At 38.8% G+C, this 24,928-nt stretch overlaps 1 protein-coding gene across 5 annotated transcripts in view; it reads left to right on the top strand.

Annotated features, from left to right (window-relative positions):
* The window catches only part of dock1 (dedicator of cytokinesis 1), a 303,583-nt gene that overhangs the window by 260,049 nt on the left and 18,606 nt on the right, over positions 1–24,928 (top strand). For all 5 annotated transcript variants that reach the window (XM_036142018.1, XM_036142017.1, XM_036142019.1 and 2 more), the window contains 6 exons: positions 2,553–2,694; positions 3,389–3,470; positions 5,950–6,034; positions 7,628–7,714; positions 10,874–11,050; positions 13,418–13,501. In XM_036142018.1, the coding sequence (XP_035997911.1) occupies positions 2,553–2,694; positions 3,389–3,470; positions 5,950–6,034; positions 7,628–7,714; positions 10,874–11,050; positions 13,418–13,501 (657 nt within the window). The remainder of the gene's footprint in view (positions 1–2,552; positions 2,695–3,388; positions 3,471–5,949; positions 6,035–7,627; positions 7,715–10,873; positions 11,051–13,417; positions 13,502–24,928) is intronic.

Raw genomic sequence — 24,928 nt, 5'->3', positions numbered from 1 at the left:
GAGATGTGTGCTAAACATAAGAGCTGAGCTTTCTGTGTGTGAACTTAGGTGCGGTAATAAGCTAATAAGGAGAGAAGCAAATGTTAATCTTGTCAGACTGTTCTCCCAAGGTACAGACCTTTAGCTCATTTACACAAAAGTCTGATTAAATTTACTGGTTTCCCTAAAATATGAGTAAAATTTAGAGGAATATGGGAAATCAGTCTTTCAGTTGTTAAACTAAAAATGAACAAAGGGCACTCTTTTGACAACAACAATATCCAGATTTTGGACAGGGAGAACAGGTGGTTTGAAAGAGAGGTGAAAGAACCCTTCTTGGTCAAAAGAGAAAAGCCAACACTAAACAGAGGGGGAGGACTTTGCTTCCAACTCACCAGTGTTTACAGCTTGGCCCTCCAACACATTCAAAAGAGATTAGCAGTTTCATCATGATTCAGGTGACCAAGTACTCCACTCACACCAAGTAATAGCTTCTAACAACCCAGGACAGACACGGGTGGGTCACTTATTTGCATCCGACTGAGAATGCGCTTAGGAGGATGGGCCTCCATGTCCTTAAAAACAGCAGTGCACCAACTGCAGGCTGCTGAAGTGCGAGCCACCAGAATTGACCAAGACTCCTTGATAGGTGTCGAAACGTTTTCAGAAAGAACCGAACGAAAGTCCAGTTGACTCCGAATTAAGCCTGTTTGCTGTTGCGATGACCCAGATAACTGAGAATTTGCACAGGCATAAACTAACAATCTTAACGAAAAAGCATTTTATAAGGTGATATGGCTCACCACCCAGGGCGCCGTTCCATCAGAGGTTGGCACAAGCACTCAAAGTATTCAGCTCTCCTGAGTCAACCACTTTGCCTAATCACCTTGTGCTGAAATCACAGCTGCAAGTATTATGGGTGATGGTCTAACCAGATTGGCTTGAGAGTCTGTCAACATCAGTTTTCTTACCTTGCCATCATTTTTCAATATGATTTAGGCTTGGACTTTGATTGTGCCATTCTAGCACCGCAACATGCATTGACTTAAACAGTTTTATTGTAGCTTTGGCTGAATATTTAGAGTTGTGAACTTCTGCCCCACTCTCAAGTCTTACTTTTTCAGGATTGTATTTGTTCACTATACTTCTATCTGATGACGTGTTCCAAAAGATATGCAGTGCGAGTGTTTTACATTTCTGTCTCATCCGATCAAAGCCACTTGTCCTTCTTCCATAAACACCAGGTTTGTGAGGTGTACGACTAATAGTCATGTTGACAGATTCTCCCACCTGAGCTGTGGATCCCTGCAACTCCTCTTGAGTTACAATGGCCCTCTTGGCTGCTTCTTTGATTAATGTCGTCTGTGCCCAGCCTGTCACTTTAGGAGGTCGGCCACGTCTTGGTAGGTTTGCAGTTGTGCCATCCTTGTTCTGCTTACACTCGTTTGAATAACAGGTTGAGCAGAGCTCTGTGGGATTTTCAAACCTTGGGATATTGTTTTTCGTTATTTATTCTTTTTTTACCTAAACCTGTTTTAAACTCCTCTGTTTGTGCATTATGTCCTCTAAGAGACCACTGAGTCCTTTACAGAACAGATGAAATTATGCACGGGCAGAGTCAATTTGCTAAAAGCATGACTTCTGAAAGCAATTGGTTTTCATGCACTATTTTCTTTCATAGTAGGGGGTTATAGAAGACAATGCATGCTTTACCTTTCAAATTTTCAATAGCTAAAAAATCTTAAACCATGGCTTTAGCTATTTGTATATGCACAACTTTGCACAACACTGTGCTGGTCTGTTAGAAGGGGAAAAAAAACTCTATAAAGACGTTCAAATTTGTGCGTGTAATTCAAATTGTAGAGAAGACAAAGGATGTGAATAGTTTAGCAAGGCATTTTAACAATACAAGAACACACAACCTTTTTTTTCTTTTAAAATAACTTGTTCCAATGGGTTTTATCAAATAATGTGACATCCATCAGCTAATTAGGAATAAACAATTAAGTGTCAAAAAGGAGCATATGGAGTTCTGTGCAGCCAGCTGCAGTCGTACAAGCTGTTTATATTCTATAGCCTAATGTCTGCGTGAAGCTAATAGATGAAGTAAAGTAAGTAATATTATTCAGTTTCTAACAGATGCTTGGTTTATTTATTTTTTTCCAAGCGCTAAAGCTGCTAATCTGGTAAAAGGGGATGATGAGGGCCTATCGACAGCTGTTCGGATATTTCTGTCAGTGTCTGAGTCATTAGATACTTTTAGTTTCTTTGGCTGCTTTTTGCTTTCGTAAAAGTTGAATTTAAGGGGAAATGTGTGCCCGAATCAGTGCCAAAAATGTTCTGTCACCTGATTGTCCATGTTATTAATGTATTTAACCTTACGTTGGTACCAGACCAAGAACACTTGAATCTGTAATGACCAGATTTTGTAAATTCTCTTTTCTGTCACCGCTGTATCATTCTTCCCGATTTATATTCATTAATCGGGTCCTGTGTACGCTCAGCCTATGTGCAAATTTCCCTGTTTTCTGTGAGACATTCAAGGTCTGACTACTTTCCTCCTTGTCCTTCAGAACAAAATGTTCATGTACCGTGGGAAGGAGTACGAGCGCAGAGAGGATTTTGAAGTGCGGCTACTCACACAGTTTCCCAACGCAGAGAAGATGAAGACCACGGCGCCGCCCAGCGAGGACACAAAGAGCTCCTCCGGACAATGTATCCTCTGCATGATGTCCCTGGGTCATATTAAATCACCGATGGGCAGCATGTGGTCTCAGGGAGAGAAACAACCCTTGGACCCTTGCCTCTGCCCGGCCCTCTGTGTGTTCAGATGAAAGTAAAGGCTAAACGGCTTAAATCAAGAGAAAAGTAAAGCCTAGATAAAAATTGTGAACACGAAGATCAGACCCTTTTCAACCACATAGGGCAGAAAGGTTTTAATTTTAAAGCCATCAAGGTCTGGCACAACAGAAAAGTAGATTCTTCCCTGAAAAAAGAGGCAAGAAATGACAAAATTCAACATTGTTTAAAAGTATTTTATTCGTAAATACTTTGTCATGTCGGGTTCAATTGTTGTTCAATGTTTAAAAAGCACACAGAAACATCATTATGTATGAAAAAAGAAAGTGGAATGTGAAAAATCTGGATTTCCTGAGTTCACGTCCTGTTTACATCCATCCATCATTCCATCTGTCCTTCTTTCCTATTGTCCGTCTACCAGTCTGTCCATAGATTGTTTACCATGGTAAAATCTACCATATAACCCCAGTTATCTTTTGTCTTTATAATTCATCAAACAAGATTAAAAGATCTGCAAAAGAGGGAAAAAAACTGGAAACGGTTGAGGTAACTTGGCCTCAATGCAACGATATTAAGCACTTTCACTGATTTCCTTGATTTTTCTGCTCAGACATCCAGTGTTTCACGGTGAAACCCATCCTCAACCTGCCCGCTAAGTTTCAAAACAAGCCTGTGGCTGAACAAATACTCAGGTAAGCCGGACGGGAGCAAACGACATTCTGTTCTTCACAGTAACGGAGCGCGTGACTCAAAGTCACACAGCGCGCTCTTCAATCTGCCGTCGCCCAATTTGCTTTCCCGGGCTGCTCAAACAGTCCGGAGAGCCTGCGACGACACGCTAAGAGTGAGTTAGGCTTTGTTTGGTGTGGTGTGCAGAGAACTGCCAGTGTGAAGGTGATTAAATCTTGATTTAAATGTGGGTCTGTGTTGAACCAACACTGGTTGACCTTCTTGTTGTTCTAGAGGCTATTAACTTTCACCAGCCATCTGCCATTAGTCACTGTGCCAAGTACAACATTGTTTCTCTGCCATCGTTAATAGCTTTGTGTCAAGCACCGGGGCCACAGCAAACAAGGAGGGGGGGGGGAGAGGGATGCTCCCCCTCGTCCGTGCGCCAGCCGGGCGCTGCTGCGCTCAGCTGTGCAAATTCACTTTCATATGCCACCCAACGCTTCAGTGGACATGATTAAAAGAAGGCGTTTACTTGGAAAAACCTTTAGGCAAATTTACCTGGGCACTGATCTTATCAGCATCCTGCAGCACTGGGCCCCTCAGCAACCTGTTGGGTTTGTTTGCTCACGCTGTCTGATTGGAACATGTGGCTCTGTTAATGGCCTAGATTAGACAGCCGTGTTTAGACACAGGCAGAGAAATGTTCCACACAAACTGCCCGTTGGCTTTTTTGATGCCAACTGGGCCTCTCCGTCTCTGGCTCTCCCTGTTCTTTCCCCACTTGTCTCTCTGTCCCTTCTCTCTGTTTTCTCTCATTTATTTTCTCATTCGGCAAAGAGATCAGCGGTGCATAGCAATGAGACCGAGCCATTTGAGCTGGGGGGGGGGGTCGGAGTCGCAGGCAGAGCACAGCCAGTTCTGACCTTGCTGTGCCGGACCAGGCCACTGCATCATCTTTAGCCAGCCTACCAGCTAATGGCCTGCGAATGTTAGAATTTCTGTCGCAAACCGATTCAAAACTGTTTATTAAATCAGAAGTTCAGAGTCATATTCATTTAATGCTGCTTTTTCTTGTCTAATACATGAATGATAGTCATTGAATGGGTACCTTTTATAAGCTGCAACTTTATGAAAAGGCGTTTTATTTTTTCTTTACTGAAAATCGCTCTTTCTTTACATGCATTGGCTTTTTAATAGCAGGAAATCTACCTATAATCCTATTATACCAATGATGTAGTTAAAGGTGAATCTTATTAAAGTATCAGTATCATTTAGAAGTTTTATTTAGCAATTCAAATTTGAAAATATGTGTATATATATATGTATGTGTATATATATATGTATGTGTATATATATATGTATGTGTGTATATATGTATGTGTATATATATATGTGTATATATATGTATATGTATATATATATGTGTATATATATGTATATGTATATATATATGTGTATATATATGTATATGTATGTATATATATATATGTATATATATGTGTGTGTGTGTGTGTGATTAGGATTTTCAGATAATGAAAAGCTAATTTGTGGTTTTTAAGAAAGTCAGATTACATCAGCTCAATAAAAGGGCATTCTTTAAACTAAAATGTGGGGCTACTGTACAGTATAAGAACCCAGTGTGTTGTGTGACACCTTTTGTGCATGAATTAGTGCATCATTCGGAGGCTTTGTTAAGGAAGTCCAGGTTTTCTTTTAAGCTTCTCTGAGTACATTTTATTCTACCATGCTTTTTTTCTGCCACTCAACTTTTTAATCACATCTTTATATGCAGCCCTCTGCGCACATCCAGTGTCTTTAGGAATGACATTATGTGGCTCGCCCTCTTTGTGTCAGTGACTGTCTGCTGGACAGCTGTCAAGTTAGCAGATTATGTAGGTCATGGCCATAACAATTCAGTTTCTGTGTTAAAAATATATTTATATTGCATAAATCTATGTAATACATGAGTACTTTTTTTTATTTACTTACTGAAATTAATTTACCTTTTTTAGAATGTTCTAATTTATTGAGATATGCCTGCATATGGATTTGAAATGCAGTCTGTGTTTATTTCCACCAGGGAGACTGATCCCGTCATTCAGACAGCTGTTGCCACTGCTGCTGTGGAACCCCGTTTATTTTCGGACTCTGAAAAGTCTATTAACCCGATCAGGCAAAGTTCATCCCCGCTTGTTGTAAGCTTCTGTTGCGCATGCTGCAGCTCATCTGCATGTCTGACAAGCCGGACTACCTTTAAAGCCTGCCAGTGATGTTGGTGAGGCAAAAGAAGCCATTTATTTCCTACGTCAGTAAGGCGACTCCTTCTGATGGATGCAAATCAGGTTTGCTAAAATGCCATAGTTCCTGGCAGAGCTAGCCTGGAGCGGGGGATTGTCCTGTGTTTGACCTGAAGCGAAGCAATCAACCTGCACCAATCACGCTATAGATTGCCAGTAACAGCTTTAATTTACTCAGGCTTGGGTTTTTCTCTCTTCCCAGCTTCTACACAGCAAATGAAGTCCATGAATTCCAGTATTCCAGGCCGGTGAGGAAGGGAGAAAAGGACCCTGACAATGAGTTTGCGGTATTTTCTTTTTTTTACATTTTCCTATTCTGCATTTTTTGTTCATTCTATTAAAAAATATGATTGTGTGTGAAATTACTAACCTTTTGTGTGGCGGGTTTAAAACATCTTGGAATTTTTTATTAATTGGATAGTTGTGTTAAGGAGTCAGAATTTAATATCTGATTTCCAATTACTTTCTAAGAGCATTTCCAATATAGTTTATATATTTTATATAAAAAAAAAATCTACCCTTCATGTCAATAGCAGTCATAGTATGTCTTATATACTGTAAAATAATTGCTTCAGCATCCCAAATTAGTGATTAGCAGGTCTGGTGTTCCAAGCATTTTTGAAACAAGAATCTCCGTGGGTTTTTCTTCAAGAATATAGATTACTTCCTGAAATCGGAAATTTGCTCAAGCCTGCCCGCCATTTCCACATTATTGATGTTCCAGACAGACAGGGTTTAACGCTCAAAATTACTAAGCAGTAGTCTATTTAGCCTCCTTTTTATCTGCTAGGAATGAGCCGTAGACTCTTGTGGGGAAAAAACTGTTGACTTTTGAAAAGCTGTGTACATCCTCCATATTTCAGTTTCTGACCAGCTTGTCAACATTCAGGGCTGGTCGAGCTGAAAATAAACTGCTGGTGATTATTGGTGCGTTTTTTTTTTTTTTTTATCGTCTCCAGATGCACCTGCAGAAAATCCTCCAAACACACAATCTGCTGTGCCCGTATTCTATTTACAACAAGGAGTAAAAATATTAAAATCAGCTACAGAATGACGGTGCAAGCAGTTTAAACGTCATCCAGTAGTTAAGTCTTAAACAGCTGTTGTATTCTGCTAATTACTTACAGCTCTGATTCTAAATGCACAAAGTACCCCCCGCACTCACTGGCTTTTATTACAGTAGGATAATCTCGCACTGAGAAAAATGAAAAAAAAAAATCCAACATTCAATTGGTATAAATTTACTTTGTCAATACATAAATCCCACATTCTGAAATAATAAAAATTGACCTATTCATCATTATTAGTATTATTGAAAATCACTGGTGACACTATCTCAGAAATCCTAAAAATGAATGAAAGATATTTTTTTTTACATTTTCTGCGCATTTAACATTTTTAACAGTTTAGAAGTGTCAAGGATCTTTTAGTTGATAATCCATGACTCTGTTAAAATCGCATAATGAAACCCAGACCGCCATTTCTTTTACTCATTCTTCCAAATGTCGAAGCCCCAGAACATGCCATCCAAGTAAGTCAGACATGGGTTGATCCTCATGAGGTCAGAACATGTCTAATGGTAAAATAAAATAAAATAAAAATAATCTTCAAGACTTACTGATAGGGAACCTCACCTTTTTTTTTTTTTTGCATCTGACCTTATATTTACTGTTGAACGTAACTTGTCTGTCACGTCTGTTAAACATTTCAATATACCCAAGTCTTTGTGGTTCATCTACTCTACACCGTAAAGAAGTGCAATCTTTTAATAACGTTGCACATCTTACTTTTCCAGATAAGACAGAAGAATTTGTGCTTCTGTTATGATAAGTTATGACTTGTTATAAGTTATGACTTGCTATCTCCCCTGTTTCCAACAGAACATGTGGCTTGAGAGGACCACCTACACGACAGCATACAAGCTTCCCGGCATCCTGCGCTGGTTTGAAGTCAAATCTGTCTACACGGTAAGTATGAAGGGACCTTCATGTCAAGCAGGGCTCCTAATCAGATGAGGGTCCCCGGGCACGTTTTGAAGGCAACTGATGTGATTAATTTACATAAGCAGTATAGACAACCGCCTGGTCACAGGCATGCTGTCCTCAGAACGTACAGCAAAGCAAGCTCTCTCTTCGCCTTGATTGATTTACCAAACTCTCCTGTTTCCAGTGAAAACAGCCACGCAGCACAAATACGTCTGGAGGACAGTTCAGACCTTCCGTCACTGTTGATTTTCTGTAGAATTACCTGGATTGCTGTGTTGGAAATCCTTTGGTAATAAGGTCAGGCTGAACCACCTAGAGAGGGTGAGCCACGGCTTTAGAATTTGGCTCATTTCACTCCATTTCGATTGTTTAAAATGCTGCTGGCGCCTCCCAGATTTTGGGCTGAGATGCTTTCTGCAGAGGGGAGAAATTAGATCATCAACATAATTCAGGGAGGAGGTCACCATGTCACTTGAAGCAAAGACACCCTCTGTATCATTTTTTTAATCTCCTTAGTTTGTCTTAATACAAAGCAACTACTTAGTTTGATTAGCTTGGCGGAAGTATTCCACTATCAATTACCCTCTTACTTGGTGCCTCTGTTATCATTGGGTGGAATAGCAATAAACAGAAGCACTTATTAATCTCTACTTCTATGCAGGTGGCTTTGTATCTTTATTTTTCTTCTGGTAACTAGACGTTTGTCTGTGTATGTATAGATGCTTGTGTGTGTGTATTTATTTATTTATATATATATATATATATATATATATATATATATATATATATATATATATATATATATATATATATATATATATATATATATATATGTGTGTATATATATATACATACATACATACATACATATATATATATATAATATATATATATATATATATATATATATATATATATATATATATATATATATATATATATATATACATACATACATGCAGGCATGTATATGCATCTGTCAAAAGATATTAATACAATGTAAAAGGAGGATTAGTTTTGAAAAGAAAAAAATATCAGGTTTTTCTTTCAAATATCACCATTGATTCTTAATAATAAATGGAAGAATCCTTGATTTGCAGCAATCCTATAATGGCTGAGCAGCGTTTTGCAGGTTTCCACTAGTATTTTGACATTTTTTTTTTTTTTTGCGAATGACTTCCAAGTGTTTGAGGTTAGAGGGCCTTCTTGCCTTTCAGCCTTACCCTAGCTCCCTCCGCAGATTAATTTGTCAAATTCAAACCAGGTATCTGGCTGGGCCACTCCAAAATACTAATGTTGCTTCCACTCTGAATAAACTTGTGGGTCAGAAACTTAGGGGATTACTTTAGACCTAAATCTGCCAGCGGTTTCAGTAATTTTGGGCTAAACTGCGCATTTCAGATTCCTAACTAGGTTTAAAGGCCAATAACTGATGACTCTGCATCTGTCCATCCCATCCTGTGGTTTCTATATTTTAAAAACGGACCACAACTAATTTTCTACTCAGTTATGTATTTATACTTTAAAGGGGCCTAGTCATGCAATGGGACTTTACAAATGTTGCTTATTACATTTTATTGTTATGTTTTACACTTTGTTTTTGCTCCATTTGCTAGTAAACGGAGAGCTTTTATGTATATTTACCATGGGACCAGAAGTATGATAATTGCTATTGCATGCGTGCAATGAGTAGAGACACACACACACATATGTATGTATGCACATATATATATATATATATATATATATATATATATATATATATATATATATATATCTCATATGCCAGTAGATCTGGTTTGTTCTCAGCAGTTGAATGCGCTCCACGATGCCATATTCAATATGGTGGCGACATCGACGTGGTAAAGAAAGAGGTTAAGTCAACGCCTCACTGTAACTTTAGTGCGAGACCTTAAAGTAGGTGAAATATGTTTTTTTTGTTTTGGTTTTCTGTTTATGGTCAAAACACATCACTGGGCCTCTTTAAAAGTGTATGAAGCTGATTCCGACATCTAGACATTAGAGACTTGTTTCTACAAATGAAAAGCGTGTAGGAGCCGTGTGTTGAGGTGTCACTGTTGATCCGTCGTCAGAGTGACTCAGCAGACATCTCCTCCTTCAGGCTGGTTTGGAACATGCTTTAAGTAGCAGCTTGCCCCGCAGATGAGCCAGGGACAGGCCAGGTCCCCAAGGTCAGACTCTTCTATTTAAAGCTTAATGACGAGGCTGAGATTCACCAGGCCTAATCCCTCCATCTGACAATTCTTTTTATCATGCTGACCTAAGACATAACAGCACAGATTGGAGATTTGTCTTTGCTTTCCTTGGCTGGGGTCTAAATCTGACATTTGTTCAACGAGCCCCTCATCTGTCCTCTAAACCCTTACTTAGAGGGAGGTGATTTTTTTTTTTTAAATCCATCGACCAGTGGGTTTGTTGCCCCATGGCACTACAAATATGTTAGTTGGGATTTGCTTCACTGTCATGGAATTAATAGCAGCCCTTCTAAATATTCCAACATTGTTGTCTTGGAATGTGCCAGCTCCGTTATTTTGATTTTTTTTTCCTTTCAGCACCTGCAAGATATAAGGCTTGAGTTTCATAGTGCAAAAGAAATATAGATATATTTACTACTGTATTCTGAATGAATTACTTGTGCTGATACCGTTCCTGTTTTCTGAACATAGCCCGTTTCTCCTAGATGTCCCAAGATCAAAGTTAAAACATAGAGGAGATCAAGCATTTGTTGTGCCTGGAAGACTGATAAATACCCAACTTCTACATGTCCGCACCGCTCAGAGCATAGAATGGTTTAAAAACTTTTAAAAACTTGTCTATTTTCCCTGGCCTTTCACTAATTGAGTAGGAGATCCTTAATCGTTTCCAGAAATCTCAGCTCTTCTGTGTTTTATGATTTCCTTAATACAGTTCTACTTTCCGACGTTATGCTTGTCGGTGTAGCTGTGGAGCACTATTGTCAACTCTTGTTGGTTTTAAATTGTGCAATGTCAATAAATTTGACAGTGACATCGACACAGAATAGCTGCGGTAAATTGTTTGAATGTGTGTTTAATTTTAAACGGATGATTATGTTTGCTCAGAATCTCCAATGTCCCTCTTTACCTTTGCTCTGCTTCACAGGAGGAGATCAGTCCGCTGGAAAATGCTTTGGAAACGATGCAGCTGGCCAATGAGAAGATAAGCAGCATGGTGCAAAGGCACCTCGCTGATCCCAACCTTCCCATAAATCCCCTCTCTATGCTGTTGAATGGGATTGTGGACCCTGCTGTCATGGGAGGTTTTGCTAACTATGAGAAGGTAGTTACCATTTAAACAGTTTTGTTTTCCCTCTCAGTTGTTTTATTGTCATGCTTTTATTTTATTTGTTCCATAATTCTTGGATAAGTTTAGAAATCTTAAAAACTTCCTAGCGCAGATTCTTAAACCCTATGTTTAGACGGCACAGCAAATTTGATTTACCAACACAGTTTAAGCAAGATTTAGAAGCACCAAATGGCTAGACTAAAAAACACAGCAGTTTTCATAAATGGAGACAAAATACAGCCATGATAAATTCAGTTAAAATATAAACAGATGAGGTGGTTAAAGATCAGTTTTATTTATTTATTTTATTTATTTAATTTTGGTTTTGTCTGAAACTAAACAAACTAAAAGTTAATTTTAATATATTACCTCCCATATTGGGAGTTTTAAATGTAAGATTTAGGTGTCGAAGCCTGTGCTGGAGGAGGAATATGTCAGCGAAGGGGCTGCTTTTTATGTGCCCGGGGCAAAATATAGCATCTTGGAAGTGCTGCATATTTTATATGTCTGATAAAAACAGGTTGTCACCTAAACTTGAAAAATAGCAATACCCATCTTTGAACTTCACTGCAATACATGCACTGCTACTCAGATACAAATATTCACTTCCACCCACCAATAGGGGGTGCTATGTTTAAGGTCTGTGTGTTTTAGCAAACTTCCATAAAACTTACATTTAAAACACAAGGTTTTTGTAGAACCCTTGGATGATTATCCATCAAACAAGGTAGGTTCCATTATTTTTTCATTTATTCTTGAAACATTGCAAAAGCAGAAAAAATAAACCTTGCAAAATCTCCAGGATAATACCCTAGGCCAGCATCCTCAAAATGGTAATGAATGGCTGAAGTAAAGCTAGTTCATGGCAATAGTATAAATCTGACCTTTGACCTTGACAATATTTATAGTCCCCTGTTTGATTTAATGAGCTCATGTTTTCAGGATATATGCACTGAATGAACCAGAACAATTGAAATGCTGCAGATTGTGTTCTGTCTTGAAGTTTGTCATCATACTTTTTTCACGCAACGCTTTGTTTTTCTTTAGATTTGCTTTGTATAGTTACTATGAAATGTTGCACACTTCACATCACAGCTTAACTATAAAAAATGGTATTGTTTAGATGAGTCTTTCTTTGCATAAGGCTTTATATTATAACATATAATTCTTAAAAAATATATATATTTTGCCAGTTCATCTAATTTTAATTACTGACACTACAGTTATAAATTGTCATAGCTCCCCTCCTCAGATAAAGAGACTTGTCAGAGTAAAATTATACATATTTATTTACTAATTGAATACAGAAGGAGTTCAAGGTGGAACATCAGTGGGTGCCAGAGGCAGGCAGCTAATAACTCTTATAAATGGCTTTTCAAAGCAATGAGAACTAAATAACATTAACAAATTAACAAGTATTTTCATATTTATTCATTAGCATTGAAGCTTTCTCAACAGTCATGCCTTTTTTGTCTTAAAAGCTTACTGTTCAATTCGCATTGCTGTATCAACATTGTTTAAGCAGCTAGACTATGTTGGGTTTTTATGTCATTCTCCCTTCAAGCCAACCTGGACCTTGTTTGCTGGAGGAGGGATGCACAGAGAGGCAGGATGGGGTGTTGCTCTATGTTATGCCGCCCTCAACGCCTAACCAGATTGTTCTTGCCTCAGACCCAGCGCCTAATTGATGTTAACCAATCACTGATCCTGGTTAAGCACTTGAACCAGTTGGGCGGAAAAAACCTAATATATATGTTTATGAAATCATCCTTATTATTCTCCTACAATTACAATCTATGTTGAATATTTCGTCCTATGACGTAATTCAACCTTTTTGCTTTCCAGAAGCTCATTTCCTGTGTAATCCACCTCATGACCTGCGAGACAAAGAGTCGGTCTTTCGGCATCACTTTTGATGGAAAAACTTAAAGATAACATATTGGTTCCCCAGTTCTCATCCTTACCTGTAGTAGATTTATACTGGTCTCATGAAAGGTGTTGTCTGAGTCAGAATAGGAGCAGTGAAAACTCTTTTGCCCTCTGGTCACTCTCTTATTTCAGCGAAATATTGCAGGTGATAGAAGACAGACCGAAATCTAGATTACATTTACGTCTTTTGTTTTTATGTCAGCTGTGCTTCCTTTGTCCAGTCAGATTTTATATTTTATTCCCCCTCAATTACTTATTGAGGGGGAATTGTATGTATATATATATATATATATATATATATATACACACACACACACACACACACACACACACACACACACATACATACATAATAAAGCTTCAGACATCTCAGTCTGCCTCTGAACCTTTCCTTACTTCGTATAAAAAGTGTCTCTTTGCCCTTTTCCCCAGGCCTTCTTTAATGACAAGTACATGCTGGAGCACCCAGAGGACCATGAGAAGATAGAAAAACTCAAAGACCTCATCGCCTGGCAGGTGAGACTAAAGCTGCCAGAGGTCCTCCCTGCTGATTTCTTCTGTTTCGTCAAGGAGGTTGTAGTTCGACGGAAAACAACCATGACCACCTTGTCACAAGTTGTTTACTTTTAAAAGATGACTAATTTGGGGTGTAGTACTATTTTGTCACCTGGCCTACAAGCAGCCAAAATACTCAGAATAAGTGAGGGCGAACAAAGGAGCAGGGGAGCCATGACGATGCACACTTGGCCCTTTTATAGATAATCAAGGCTTAATTTGTACTAATTTGCTTTGAGTTATCCCCCTTCTCCTTCAGGCGTAATATTGCAAGTCTGTTTCATAAATAACCTGTCAGTGATTTTTGTAGCCATGCTTTAGCAACCAAAGCCTTATCAGGCATCACATTGTGTGTTTTTTCTATCTGAGAGCCCTTATAAAAACATCGGAAGCATAAATGCTTTCATTTCCTAAACCTCAGTGAAGGGCCTTTATTACAAAAGGGAGGCAAATGGAAAGGTTACAAGTGAAAATGGAATATGTTTTTTTAAAAGAACTGCTAAATGTGTTGTTTTTAATGTCTAATGGTTGCAGCTGAAATGAGCAAGGCAAAGTGTGCTAACCAGTTCATATAAGATAATGACAAGGGAGTGTGATGAAGCAAACCTTCGGAAAAAGGTTGTTTTTTTTTTTCAGCCTCACAGAGCTCAGAGGAAGCTTCTACTTTCAACACTCAGATGAAGATTTCCTGTTAGGAGTTTACATTCAGTCCTTATGGGCATGACTGTCATATTCATGTATGTGCTCTTAATCTTTTTTTTCCTTTTTACCCGGGTTGACTTATACAACATGCAACATTACTGCTTTTGGAAAGCACCAATAGGAAACACAGCTTTGAATTTATTGGGGATATTATCTCTAATAGATACACTCTTCACTCTGTTGAAATTAAACATGCCAGCTCAGATTTATAACAGTCTATCAACTTCTTTTTTTTAAACAGTCTTGATATAGAAACGACACACAAAACAGTGATTAGGCATGGTCTAACTAAGTAAATCAATAAAAAAAGTAGTTTATAACATAGATACTCACATTTTGATAATAATAAATGGAGGAAGCACAGTTGTTGGATAAAATAACATTAAAAACAATCGAACAAAACAAAAACAGCAAACAGAAAAACAAAGATCAAGAAAGACAATGATGTGGTCAAATAGTTAAATTGCTAATACTTGCTGAAGTTGATATAAAATAAATAAACGGTTCCACTGATGAGGGCCATAATAAGAAAACGATACCTCACTGTTAGTTTTAATTCCACCATATTTTGAAGAACTGATGGGTAAATATGGTGGATCCAGACCATCAGTACCAGTGGCAACACCTTATTATCAGGAGTAATATTTACCAGTAGCCGTAAAAAAAACTTTATAATTAAAATTAAATCCTGGTGTGATTCTGAGTGGACGTTTGGCCCCCCTTCCTAGCAGATGGTGTAGAGCGCATTTCGATCATTGGGTGTCACAGATGTGGCTTTTAGGCATAGTCCAAATACATTTTTAACAGTTTTTAGGTTTTTAAATGCCATTTAGCAGTGTAATGTTGGCCTGCTTTATCTGTTCTGAAACCATGAAAATGTAGCTGAAAGGACATCTATGTAAAGCCTTGACCTCTAAAAAGACCTCACCTGTTGTTGTCCACAAGGTGTTTAAAAGTCGTTAGGATTGATGCCAAATTGTAACGTTCCTTTAGGCTACGGACATGTGGTCACAAACTGTCATGTTTTCAACATATTTTTTGGCATGGCTAAAAAAAAAAGACAACCTCTGGCCAATCTAAAATAGCTTTGTTTAGGGTTTATTCCATCCACTTTGGTCAGTACCACCGACAGCAACACATCCACCATGATTGACAGTCAGGATGGTATTATGTTTGAAAGTCTCACCTTGGATCTTCTAGTCCTGCCTTTTGGCTTTGTGTTGAAACAGCTACATTTGTTTCATCTCACCTCAAAACCTTTCTCAAAAAGCATCTAGATCTCCATGTGGGTGGGCTTCTATCTTCATCAGCAGCCTCTTAGTACATGCCAGTGTAAAACAGGCATGGCGCTGGTCGGTGATCCTGGGGTTTCCTGTTCTCTTGTGGCTTGAGCCTTGGTGGTTCCTGGGTTGTGACTTGGACATTATTGGGTGTTCTATATGGACCGTGTTGTCAAACATGCAAACTATCATAAAACTTCCGGAGTGATGCGCTGGTGGTGAAAGGATAGCATGCAGTTGACCGAGGTTCGCCTCCAGTTCTTTACTGCATGTCTTCCCCCTCTCTCAGCCTCACTTTTGTGTCAGCCAAGTTGGCTAAAAAAAAAAAAAAAAAAGAAACATGCTTAGGGACATTTTACCAAAAACTGTTCAAGTCCCAAATTACAATATATTGAATGTGCATTATGAAAGTATGTAAACCTCTGACTTGAACTGAGCTGTTGTAAGAATGCATGCGCTCCTCAGCAGCTCAGCCATGCTAAATCCTGGTTTAATGCACTCCTGAGTATCTTTTTTGTTGCAACATCTTCCCACATTAGGGATTTAAAAGTGCTGCATCGTAAACTTTGTTTTGCATCTCTTATTGCTGTTGCTTCGGCGTTGAGCTCTGAACTGTGGGTCACTTTAATATTCAGGAAATCATCGTTTCCTGGTTCATGGTTCACCCAGGAATTAAGCACAGGTACCAGAGGTTTGTCTGTCGCTTCCTATTGCTGGCTGCAGGGGAAAATAATTACATCCTCGATCGCTGTTCCTGTTCTTAGTTGCTGGAAAATAGGTCAGCTTTAGGCTTCACATCTCTGGTAGGAATGAAACTCTTGAGAAGATGTGCCATTTTGTGTTGGTGAACCCTTTTTTCTTCACAAGAAAGTATGATTCATACTGAAATTTCCATGTCAGCTTCACCCTTTCTGCACTGATGCCTTTGAAGCTTCGTGTCCTTTAGAATTTTTTTTTTCTTTACTTTATGCAGCTTACTAGTTGTAAGACTTTTTCTTATAATTACTGTTTTCAATATTTGTTGAGTTTCCCGATTTAACTTGAACTTGTGGAAATAGAGAAAATCCCTGAACCAGTTCAAGTTTGAAAAGCAGCTTAGAGCAACCTAGAAAGTCTCCATTTTACAACTCCTCCAAAGTTCTAAACATCCGAATGATTTAATTGTGGCAAAGTTGCAGTCTGAAAGTAGATTTTACCCTTGGACATGTGTTCAGGTTATAATATTTAGGCAAACACGTTTACTTTGTTCTGAGTGACTTTGACTTTGTATCCTGTGTACAGCTCCATTGTCAAATACTGGATTGGATACATTTTCTTAGCCCCAAGTGGTGTGAGGACATGGGGATGGAAATAATTTTTCATTGCAACATCATCCTCCACTTACTAACTTTGGATGTCAATCAAATAAAGCACACCCGTATGAGATACATGAGAAACTTTTTTAATGTTTTTTCATGTGTTATAGAAGATTTATCATCCATCCAGCCATTTTTTAATTCATCCATCCATCTATCTGTCCATTTATCATCCATCTATTATTTTAGTCATCCATTATTTAGGAGACATCCATTATTTATTATCCATTAATTATCATCCATCTATAATTTATCCATCAGTCTATTGTTTATTATCCACCATCCATCTGTCCATCCAGCCACCTACCATTCGTTATCCATCCATCCACCCATCTCTTCATCTATCCATCCACCCATTCGCCTGCTGTCCCACCCACCAAGACCTGGCTGGGCATCAAATGTTATCCAGCCTGACATCCTTTTCTATTGTCTTGAGGTTTGGTAAATTCTGTCAAGTCAAGTTTAACAAAGCTGAGTCTGGAAAGGGTCGCATTTTAACCTGAAAAATGGAACCCTGTTGAACGGTATGGGCTGTCTTGTCTTGGAAACATCTAAACGAAGGCAAACATGCTTTGAAAGAAGGAAGTTTTCAGGGAGAAGGGCATCCGTGCGACATTCCCGTTGTGCTCATCTAGTAATTAGAGAAGAAATGAGGCTCTGGAAACCAGCGAATTAAGTAGTGGGAAACGCTGTGAAAAGAAATTGAGTGTTTTTTCTGCTGCTCAGAGAAGGCAAGTAATCAGAGTGGATGTCCAAATTACTGGCCCAAACTACTGACTTTTAAATGAATGATTGTCATGCACGATAATGAACGTAATCACTGAATTAAATACAAAACTAAGGGGCCAGGCATCAGCTGCTTATTCACAAACACATAAGCAGGCCCCTTTTCTGAACTGTGTAGCAGTTGTTTTTTTTTTCCCTGCATGCTTTCTTTTGACAGGGGCTTTTTACTCCGGCTTGTGGCGTCTTCATTTCATAAAAGCTGGGCCGTTTGCTTATTAGTCGGCCTGAGTCACCAGTAGCTGCGTGGACCTTTTGGCCGTCATGAAAGGTCTTAATATGTCATCTCAGCTCTGCTGAAAGCGAACACGGCTGTCCTAGCTCAGCAGGCTGTTGATCAGGACGCTGTGCATGGCGAGGCAAACGGGGACAGAGCGACAGGGATCGGCTCGGCCCGGGCACCGCTGATATTAAACAGCCGCGGCATTTCTTTCTTACTTATTCAGCTGCTAATGTTGCTGTTTTTTTAGGCACTTCATTTGTATTTTTGTATTCCCCCTTTTAGTATTTTGAAAAATAGAGTAGATTCACATTGCCAACACCTTAAGTAGACATGAATATTCTGCAGAGTTTATTTATATATTTCCTTCTACAGCTTTGTCACCGTTTTCAGTTAACTGTCATGACACCCTGCTAATTTATGCCACATTTAAGGGAACCCTTTATGCTAATTTCTAGCTGTATATTCCTTATTCAGACTCTCCGCAGATATAGATTTCCATAATTTACATTTATCTCAGCCATTATACAGACAATCAGCATATTCTTTTTTTTTTTTTTTTTTTTTTAAGTTTTCCATCCAGCACTCCAACCTCTAACAATTAACATAAACTCTCGGTTGCTCTCGTTGCTATGGAGGCTCCAAACGTAATTTGCAAACCAATTCAAAAATATTTATCTAATCTGCGTCAAATCTTCAAATATAATTCCAGCCTGAAACATCTAAAGCAGCAAAGACTGCAACCCTATCATTGTTGTGGTGCATAATGTGCTAATTAACCTTTTTTTTTGCAGGAGGCAACGAGCTCAGCTTGTCATTAATGTGCCCCGTTTAAAAATGTTCTCTCGTAAAGATGCTCCAAGATGATCTTTTCTGCCCTGATTAAACAAATGGGTTTATGGCGTGAAAATTAGGTGTGCTGTCACTTTCACGCTCATTTCAAGAGTTTCCATCCTTTCATATCCCTTTAACAGGATCAGTGATAATAAGGGGGGGGGGGGGGGGGGGGGACAACTTTTAGCTTCTTAAAAGGTTTTTGAATGGCTGGGACTCAGCTGAGTACTTCTCTGTAAAGCAGTGGCGTAACCAGAAATTGCTTTTCGACCGGGCCTAATAAAAAAGGGGTGGGCCCAATAATTCTAGTTTAAAGTAAGTTTATTTGTGGGTTGCATGTTTGTAAGTTCACTATGGAGAAGATAAAGGCTGATCTGGACCCATCACCTATAAGATGATTTAGATCCACAAACATGGAGGAGTAACTTCTGGATCAGTTAAACTGCAGCAGCCTGTCAAAGTCGTTATTTCTGTTTCTGAACGCAATGTCACTAAGTAATGGCCGCCGTCGCATCATCGATTCAGGCACCCAGGACACACACAACCTTTTTTTAATGAATGGAAAACTTCTGCTATTTTCTTTTCTTAAACACCATATTAACAGTTAAAAAGGGGTAAATACGGTTGGCCGCATGCAACACTTTTATTCATCTGCTGTAACCCCAAATTCTGTAGAGGTGCAGCCCTTTAGGCGCTGTGCTTCACTGCGTCTGACTTTTTTTTCTACACAGAACACAAAAACAAAGGGCTGTTTGGGAACTGATTGCCCAGTCCCAGCATACTTCATGTTCAATCATAGCCAGTTGAGGCGGTGAGGGGAGCGCGAGCAATCCTTCTTTTCAGTTCTGCGCTGTGCGCGAGGGATAAACATCGTGGGGAAATGCATAAATACAGACTGTAAAGCGTTCTTTTTAAAGAGGGAGAGGAATGGGTCTGTGCTGAAGCTCCCAATGTTACAAGACTCTAAAAACGTCCCTTAGAAGTACGCGCCGACATTACCGTGTGACTACATTGAGTACGTGCGGCTGAATTCAATCCTAAGAGGATGTCCCGTTTGGACCACATAAAATCCAACACCACCTTCACATGCTGACAGTTTCTCAACAAATGTGATGTTTCCAGCATCTGGCTTAATCCAGCCCCACGGCTCTTAGGCGAGTGACTTCTGTGCTGTCGGTTTACTGAGAACTACGAGATGAAGCTTGCTGTTTTCATGTTTGGGATAGCAATAAATTAAATTTTTTTTTGCTACATTTTAGTTAATTGATTTTTGTGATGGCTTTAAGTCACAGCCTAAAAAAAAATTCAAGGAAAGTCACTTCTTTGGGTGGGCCCTGGTACAAAGTGGGTGGGCCTATGCACCTGCTGTAAAGGTGGCTGTAATAATGTTGCCTTAAAAATCTGGAGTATGAGAGAGGAAGTACAGGCAGTCTGCTAATAAAACATTAATTCCCACAAAAACATGACCACAGTGTGGCTGCTGATCTGTTGTATCTATGCAAAGGAACCAAGGGATTCCATTATTTCTCCCACTTTTTACAGAATGCAGGGGGATCCGGTGGCTATTAACTCAATTTAGTCTTCAAAGACCTGTGATTATGGCGCTATGCTGAAATATAGAACTGCTTTTTAGCAGCTCTACCCAATATTGCGCATGACAGCTGAAATTAGTTTAATGCTCTGCATCGGGATGACCTGATATCAGTCTTATCCGACACAGAAATTTAACCTATGAATACCAATACTTTGAATTATTGAAATGGGACAAGACATAATACTTGAGGAAACCTTTTGTGTGCGAAATGACATTCCAGGTTTTCTTTTTTTTTTTTCATCTCCATGTACGGTTTTGATGTTACTGACTTTCATTCATCCTTACTGCAAATATATTTGGAGAGTTCAACACTTGTCTGCCTGAACACTGGGACTGGCTTGTGAACAGTGTTTCTTAACTCACACATGCACCTCGTGAAATTCCTGTTGTAATGAATGCACACAGGCTTACAAAAAGTAATTTTGGAACGCACAGCAACTAAATTAAGAAATCCATGGAAAGACTATGTCGGTACAGAGCAAAATTTTGTAAAGGAATGATAGTCTTCGAAAGGACTGACTTAGTATAAACTGAAGTCAATATGAATTTTTCTTGAAATGAGTAACAAGCATATTTATATAAATAAATCTAAAGTTAACTTATTATAATTGATTATAAAATGACAATTTTTTACAAATTTATTACATACGATTGAAGTAACAAAATGTAACTTATTATATCCAAGTATTTTCAAAGAGCCATTGTAGATAATGACTGCTGAGAGCAGGCAGATCTCCTGCAGGGGTGCTCTGAACTATTCCTCATTTTATCAAGCATCCTTGTTTGCACAGTCATCTCTAGAGGTTCTAGAGCAATCCCTAGAACAGAACCAGCTTTCTCCATCAGCTTGTTCAGCTTTTAAAGTCACTGACGCTGATGCTGCTACCCCAACAGATGACGGCAGAAGAGAATAGAACCTATTAAGAGCAGCTCGAACCATCTAATTATCGGATCTCATTTAACCTAAACATCAGACACTGGACTATAATTTGTAGTATGAGATAGATAAAAGGAAAGTTACCATTAAATGATTTGTTTTTCCTTTTTATGCATGTCAGCTGTGTAGCAGTCTAAAGTAATAAAGACTATTATACTTTGGCTCACTTTACTTGTCAAAGTAAGTGAAATACGGGTGGAATTTTTTTTTCTGTTTTAGACTAATTTGAAAATATAGAGAAAACTGTACTCCAATAATTATTAAATAATTCCGTGGAACATAAAAGGGGAAGTTAATTTTTTACACTTGGTAAATAGGCTTTAAAAATAACAGATATTGCACAACATCTGCATAGCCTTTGTGTGGTAAGCGAAAACTGGTCCAGTCATTGGTTGGGTGAGTGGAAGTTTGCCTTTGCTGATTGGTTAGAAAAGCCCTGTAGAAAGAAAAAAAAAGATAGAAAGAAGAAAATACAGTTTCTTAAAAATATCTCACCCCTGAGTTCAACTTTTTTCAGCAGCCTTTTACATTCTGTTAAGCTCATGGCTGTCTTGTGCTGAAAACATCCAGCAGCCTCAGCCTGTCTGACCTTGTTAGCAAGCTATCTGTAGTTTTGTACAGTGACACTCAACCACTGGTTTTACCACTTGGAAGTATTTTCCAAGTGGAAAATACCCAAGCTTGTGTCCTTGACAGCTTTTTTTCATCTGTTATTGCAGTTTTTTTTCTGTTGAAATAATTTTGTGGGTTAAATACCTGCTATACGTTTGGTATTTTCTTCCTCCGTGAATTTTTTTTTTCACCTGTCCTTCAACCTGAGTGTGTCATTTGTTCTTTAGTAAACTTATATGGTACAAACAATGGTTCAGTCTTGTACAATGGTTGAGGAGCATTTCTTTTCTACAGTGCTTAGTGCTTTTGAACTACTATGGTGTTTTGTCATGTTGTTCTCTGCTTCATGAAAGATATGCCATTCTTTCAAGAAATAAGAATCTTTTATTGTCACAACGTGTTACTGTGGTGGAATCTTTTTTTGAGACAGACATCGGCTCAGGATGCGGAATAACAATATATGCGGGTAGAAACAACAGACATAGACATGTTTTATTTTATTTTTTTATATATATAGAAAGAGAGAGATGAAGCCAGTCACTTGGCTGGAAGTATGCAAAGTAGTTATTATCTTATGAAGTTCCGAAAGTCAGTCCTTTTAAAACAATGTGATTCACTGTGTTGCTGCATGAATTAATCCCTCACAGCTTATTTCATGATATATTCATGCAATAGGCTTTATATGTTGTAATGTGCAACAGACTCAATCTTCCCACCAGGGGGCAATAGCCTTCACAGCTTTTTTTTTTTAGTCTTAGTCAACCAATGTACCTGATTAGCAGCAACCGGCTACTAACGAGGTGCACATGTCCAATTGACCATCAGCAGATGTGACCGTTTTTCTTTTTCTGTGGTTTTTACAGTTGCAGGCAGCCATAATGTTGTGCCTTTGCATTAATTTCTGCCGATCTCTGTGTTATTGTGCATGAGCCAGAGATTCCCTGGAAGAAAAGTTCAGTTTTCCTGTTTCCAGTCACCTGAATATACATAAGTCATCATAAATCTCTGCTTTATTTCCTTTGTATTTTTATTTTATTTTTTTATTTTTTTTGATACACTGTATATATGTGGACACACTCTATATACCTTATGAACCTTTTCCTCCTTTTGGCACCGTCTTTGTTTATTAAGCCGATGTGTGACAAGTGAATCTCTCCACTGTGAGATCAATAAAGCCTATCTTATCTTATCTTATCTTTACACAACAACAGAAACCGAGGCTTTTTCCAACCATTAAACTCTGGAACCCGTTCTCAAACTGTGCCGTTGTAAGAATATTCGGCGTGGTCTATTCCAAACTATTCCGTTTTCACCACTAAACGTTTCCTGTAAACAGGGCTTATGTCTGGTTAGTGTTAATTCTGTGGATCAACAGCGACTTGTTGACTTCAGAGGAGAAGGGGCATGCTGGTTCAAGCTGATATAAAGGCAACAAGAACTCAACTACTTATTATAACCAAGGGATGTAAAATCCCATCTCTAAAAGCACCACGCTTAAAACCTTAAAGCCAATTGTAGCGTCTACAAAAGCAGAAGACCACATCTGGTAACACCAATTTCATCTAAAAACAGGAAACTGAGGTTCAGTCCACATAAGCTCCCCAAAAAATAAGACAAGATTTCAATAATGGTTGTTGAACTGACAAATCTCCAGCAGCTGCTATCCTGTCAACATGATCTCAGTGGAAGGGTTTTAATGCCTTATTGAATCTATGCCAAGAAGATTAAAGGCAGTCTTGAAGGAAAAAAGGGGCCCAACCCAGTACTAGCATGGTGCAGTTGGAGAAAGACAGAACAGGGACAGATTCAGAGGGGCCCCAAAGAAACCCTCAGAATGATGGGACTAAAACTTCGTTTTTACACTTTGCCTCTTAATGAACCCCAGGATTTTGCAAACAATATAATATCAGACACATGAGGTCACAGTAAATGTCTTTTCTAAAACTATCACAGCACAATAATCTGAATATCTCATACCAAATGCCAAGCAGTCGTGGAGGGCTGATGGTTTTGGCTTGTTTTTCCGTCATAGGACGGAGCACTCACTGTGCAGTTATGAAGTCAATGATGGCCTCCTCTGCATCCCAAAGCATTGTATAGTCAACCTAAAGTCAACCATCTTTCAGCTAAAGCTTGGCTCAGTTTTATGTCACACACAGGACAATGATCCCAAACACAGCAGCAAATGTGCATCAGAATAGCTGTGCTACTTCAACACCTTCAGTCTTTTCTTCTTCCACACAACAGACCAACAGTTATTATTTTCCATATAGCTGTAAAAAAACAAATTCCCTTCAAAGTGTAATGAACTGAGGCAGCACTGTATTGTCCAAAATTCTGAGAGACCGAAAATGATTACTTCCAAGTGTTGCTGCTGAAGGTGCTTTTACCAGGTGTTGAATTATGGGGTGTGCTTAGTTTTTCCCATGTATTGCCAGTCATGGAAGTGTGCTTATTCCAATGACTGTATGTCGACGTACAGACTAGAGTAAAAGGTTCTTAAAAGTTTTCACATGTAAAAAAAAAAAAAAAAAAAAAAGTAAACATCTGTGTGTGTTTTGGCCCTGAGCCGCTACGTCGTACACAAAGAGTTTATCAGCGTGCAGCCACCAAGCAGAACGCTGTTGCCATGCCACCTCTCAGTCGCACTCAATCATTTTAAGGTCTATAAAAAGATGTGGGTATCCTGGGAGACGTGAATCTTGCCTCGGCTTTCACTCACTGTTTTTTTTGTTTTTTTTGTTTTGTTTTGTTTTTTCGTCATTGCTTTTTCGTTTCACAGCACTTTGTCCTTCTGCTTCTTCTCCCCCTCTTTCCTCTCGCCTAACCCGTGCCCCCTCCGCTACTGTTTCCTTTCCTTCACCTTCTCCGTCTCCGGCTCCTCTCCTTTATTGTCTTTTTCAAAATGCCCCAGCAGTGATGATGACGAAGGTGCGCAATATCATGGGAAATCTGTGCACAGTGTGTGTTGCCTTGTCTCATTTATCTTCCAGCGCCTAGCTTTGGGTTAGTGAAGCGCAGCACAGCTACACTCATTGGCTTTCAGTGACTGATACCTTCTCTGAATGCTT

Source organism: Fundulus heteroclitus, chromosome 10 (assembly GCF_011125445.2).
Source record: "Fundulus heteroclitus isolate FHET01 chromosome 10, MU-UCD_Fhet_4.1, whole genome shotgun sequence".
Classification (NCBI taxonomy): domain Eukaryota; kingdom Metazoa; phylum Chordata; class Actinopteri; order Cyprinodontiformes; family Fundulidae; genus Fundulus; species Fundulus heteroclitus.
This window is presented reverse-complemented; position numbering and strand designations above follow the sequence as displayed.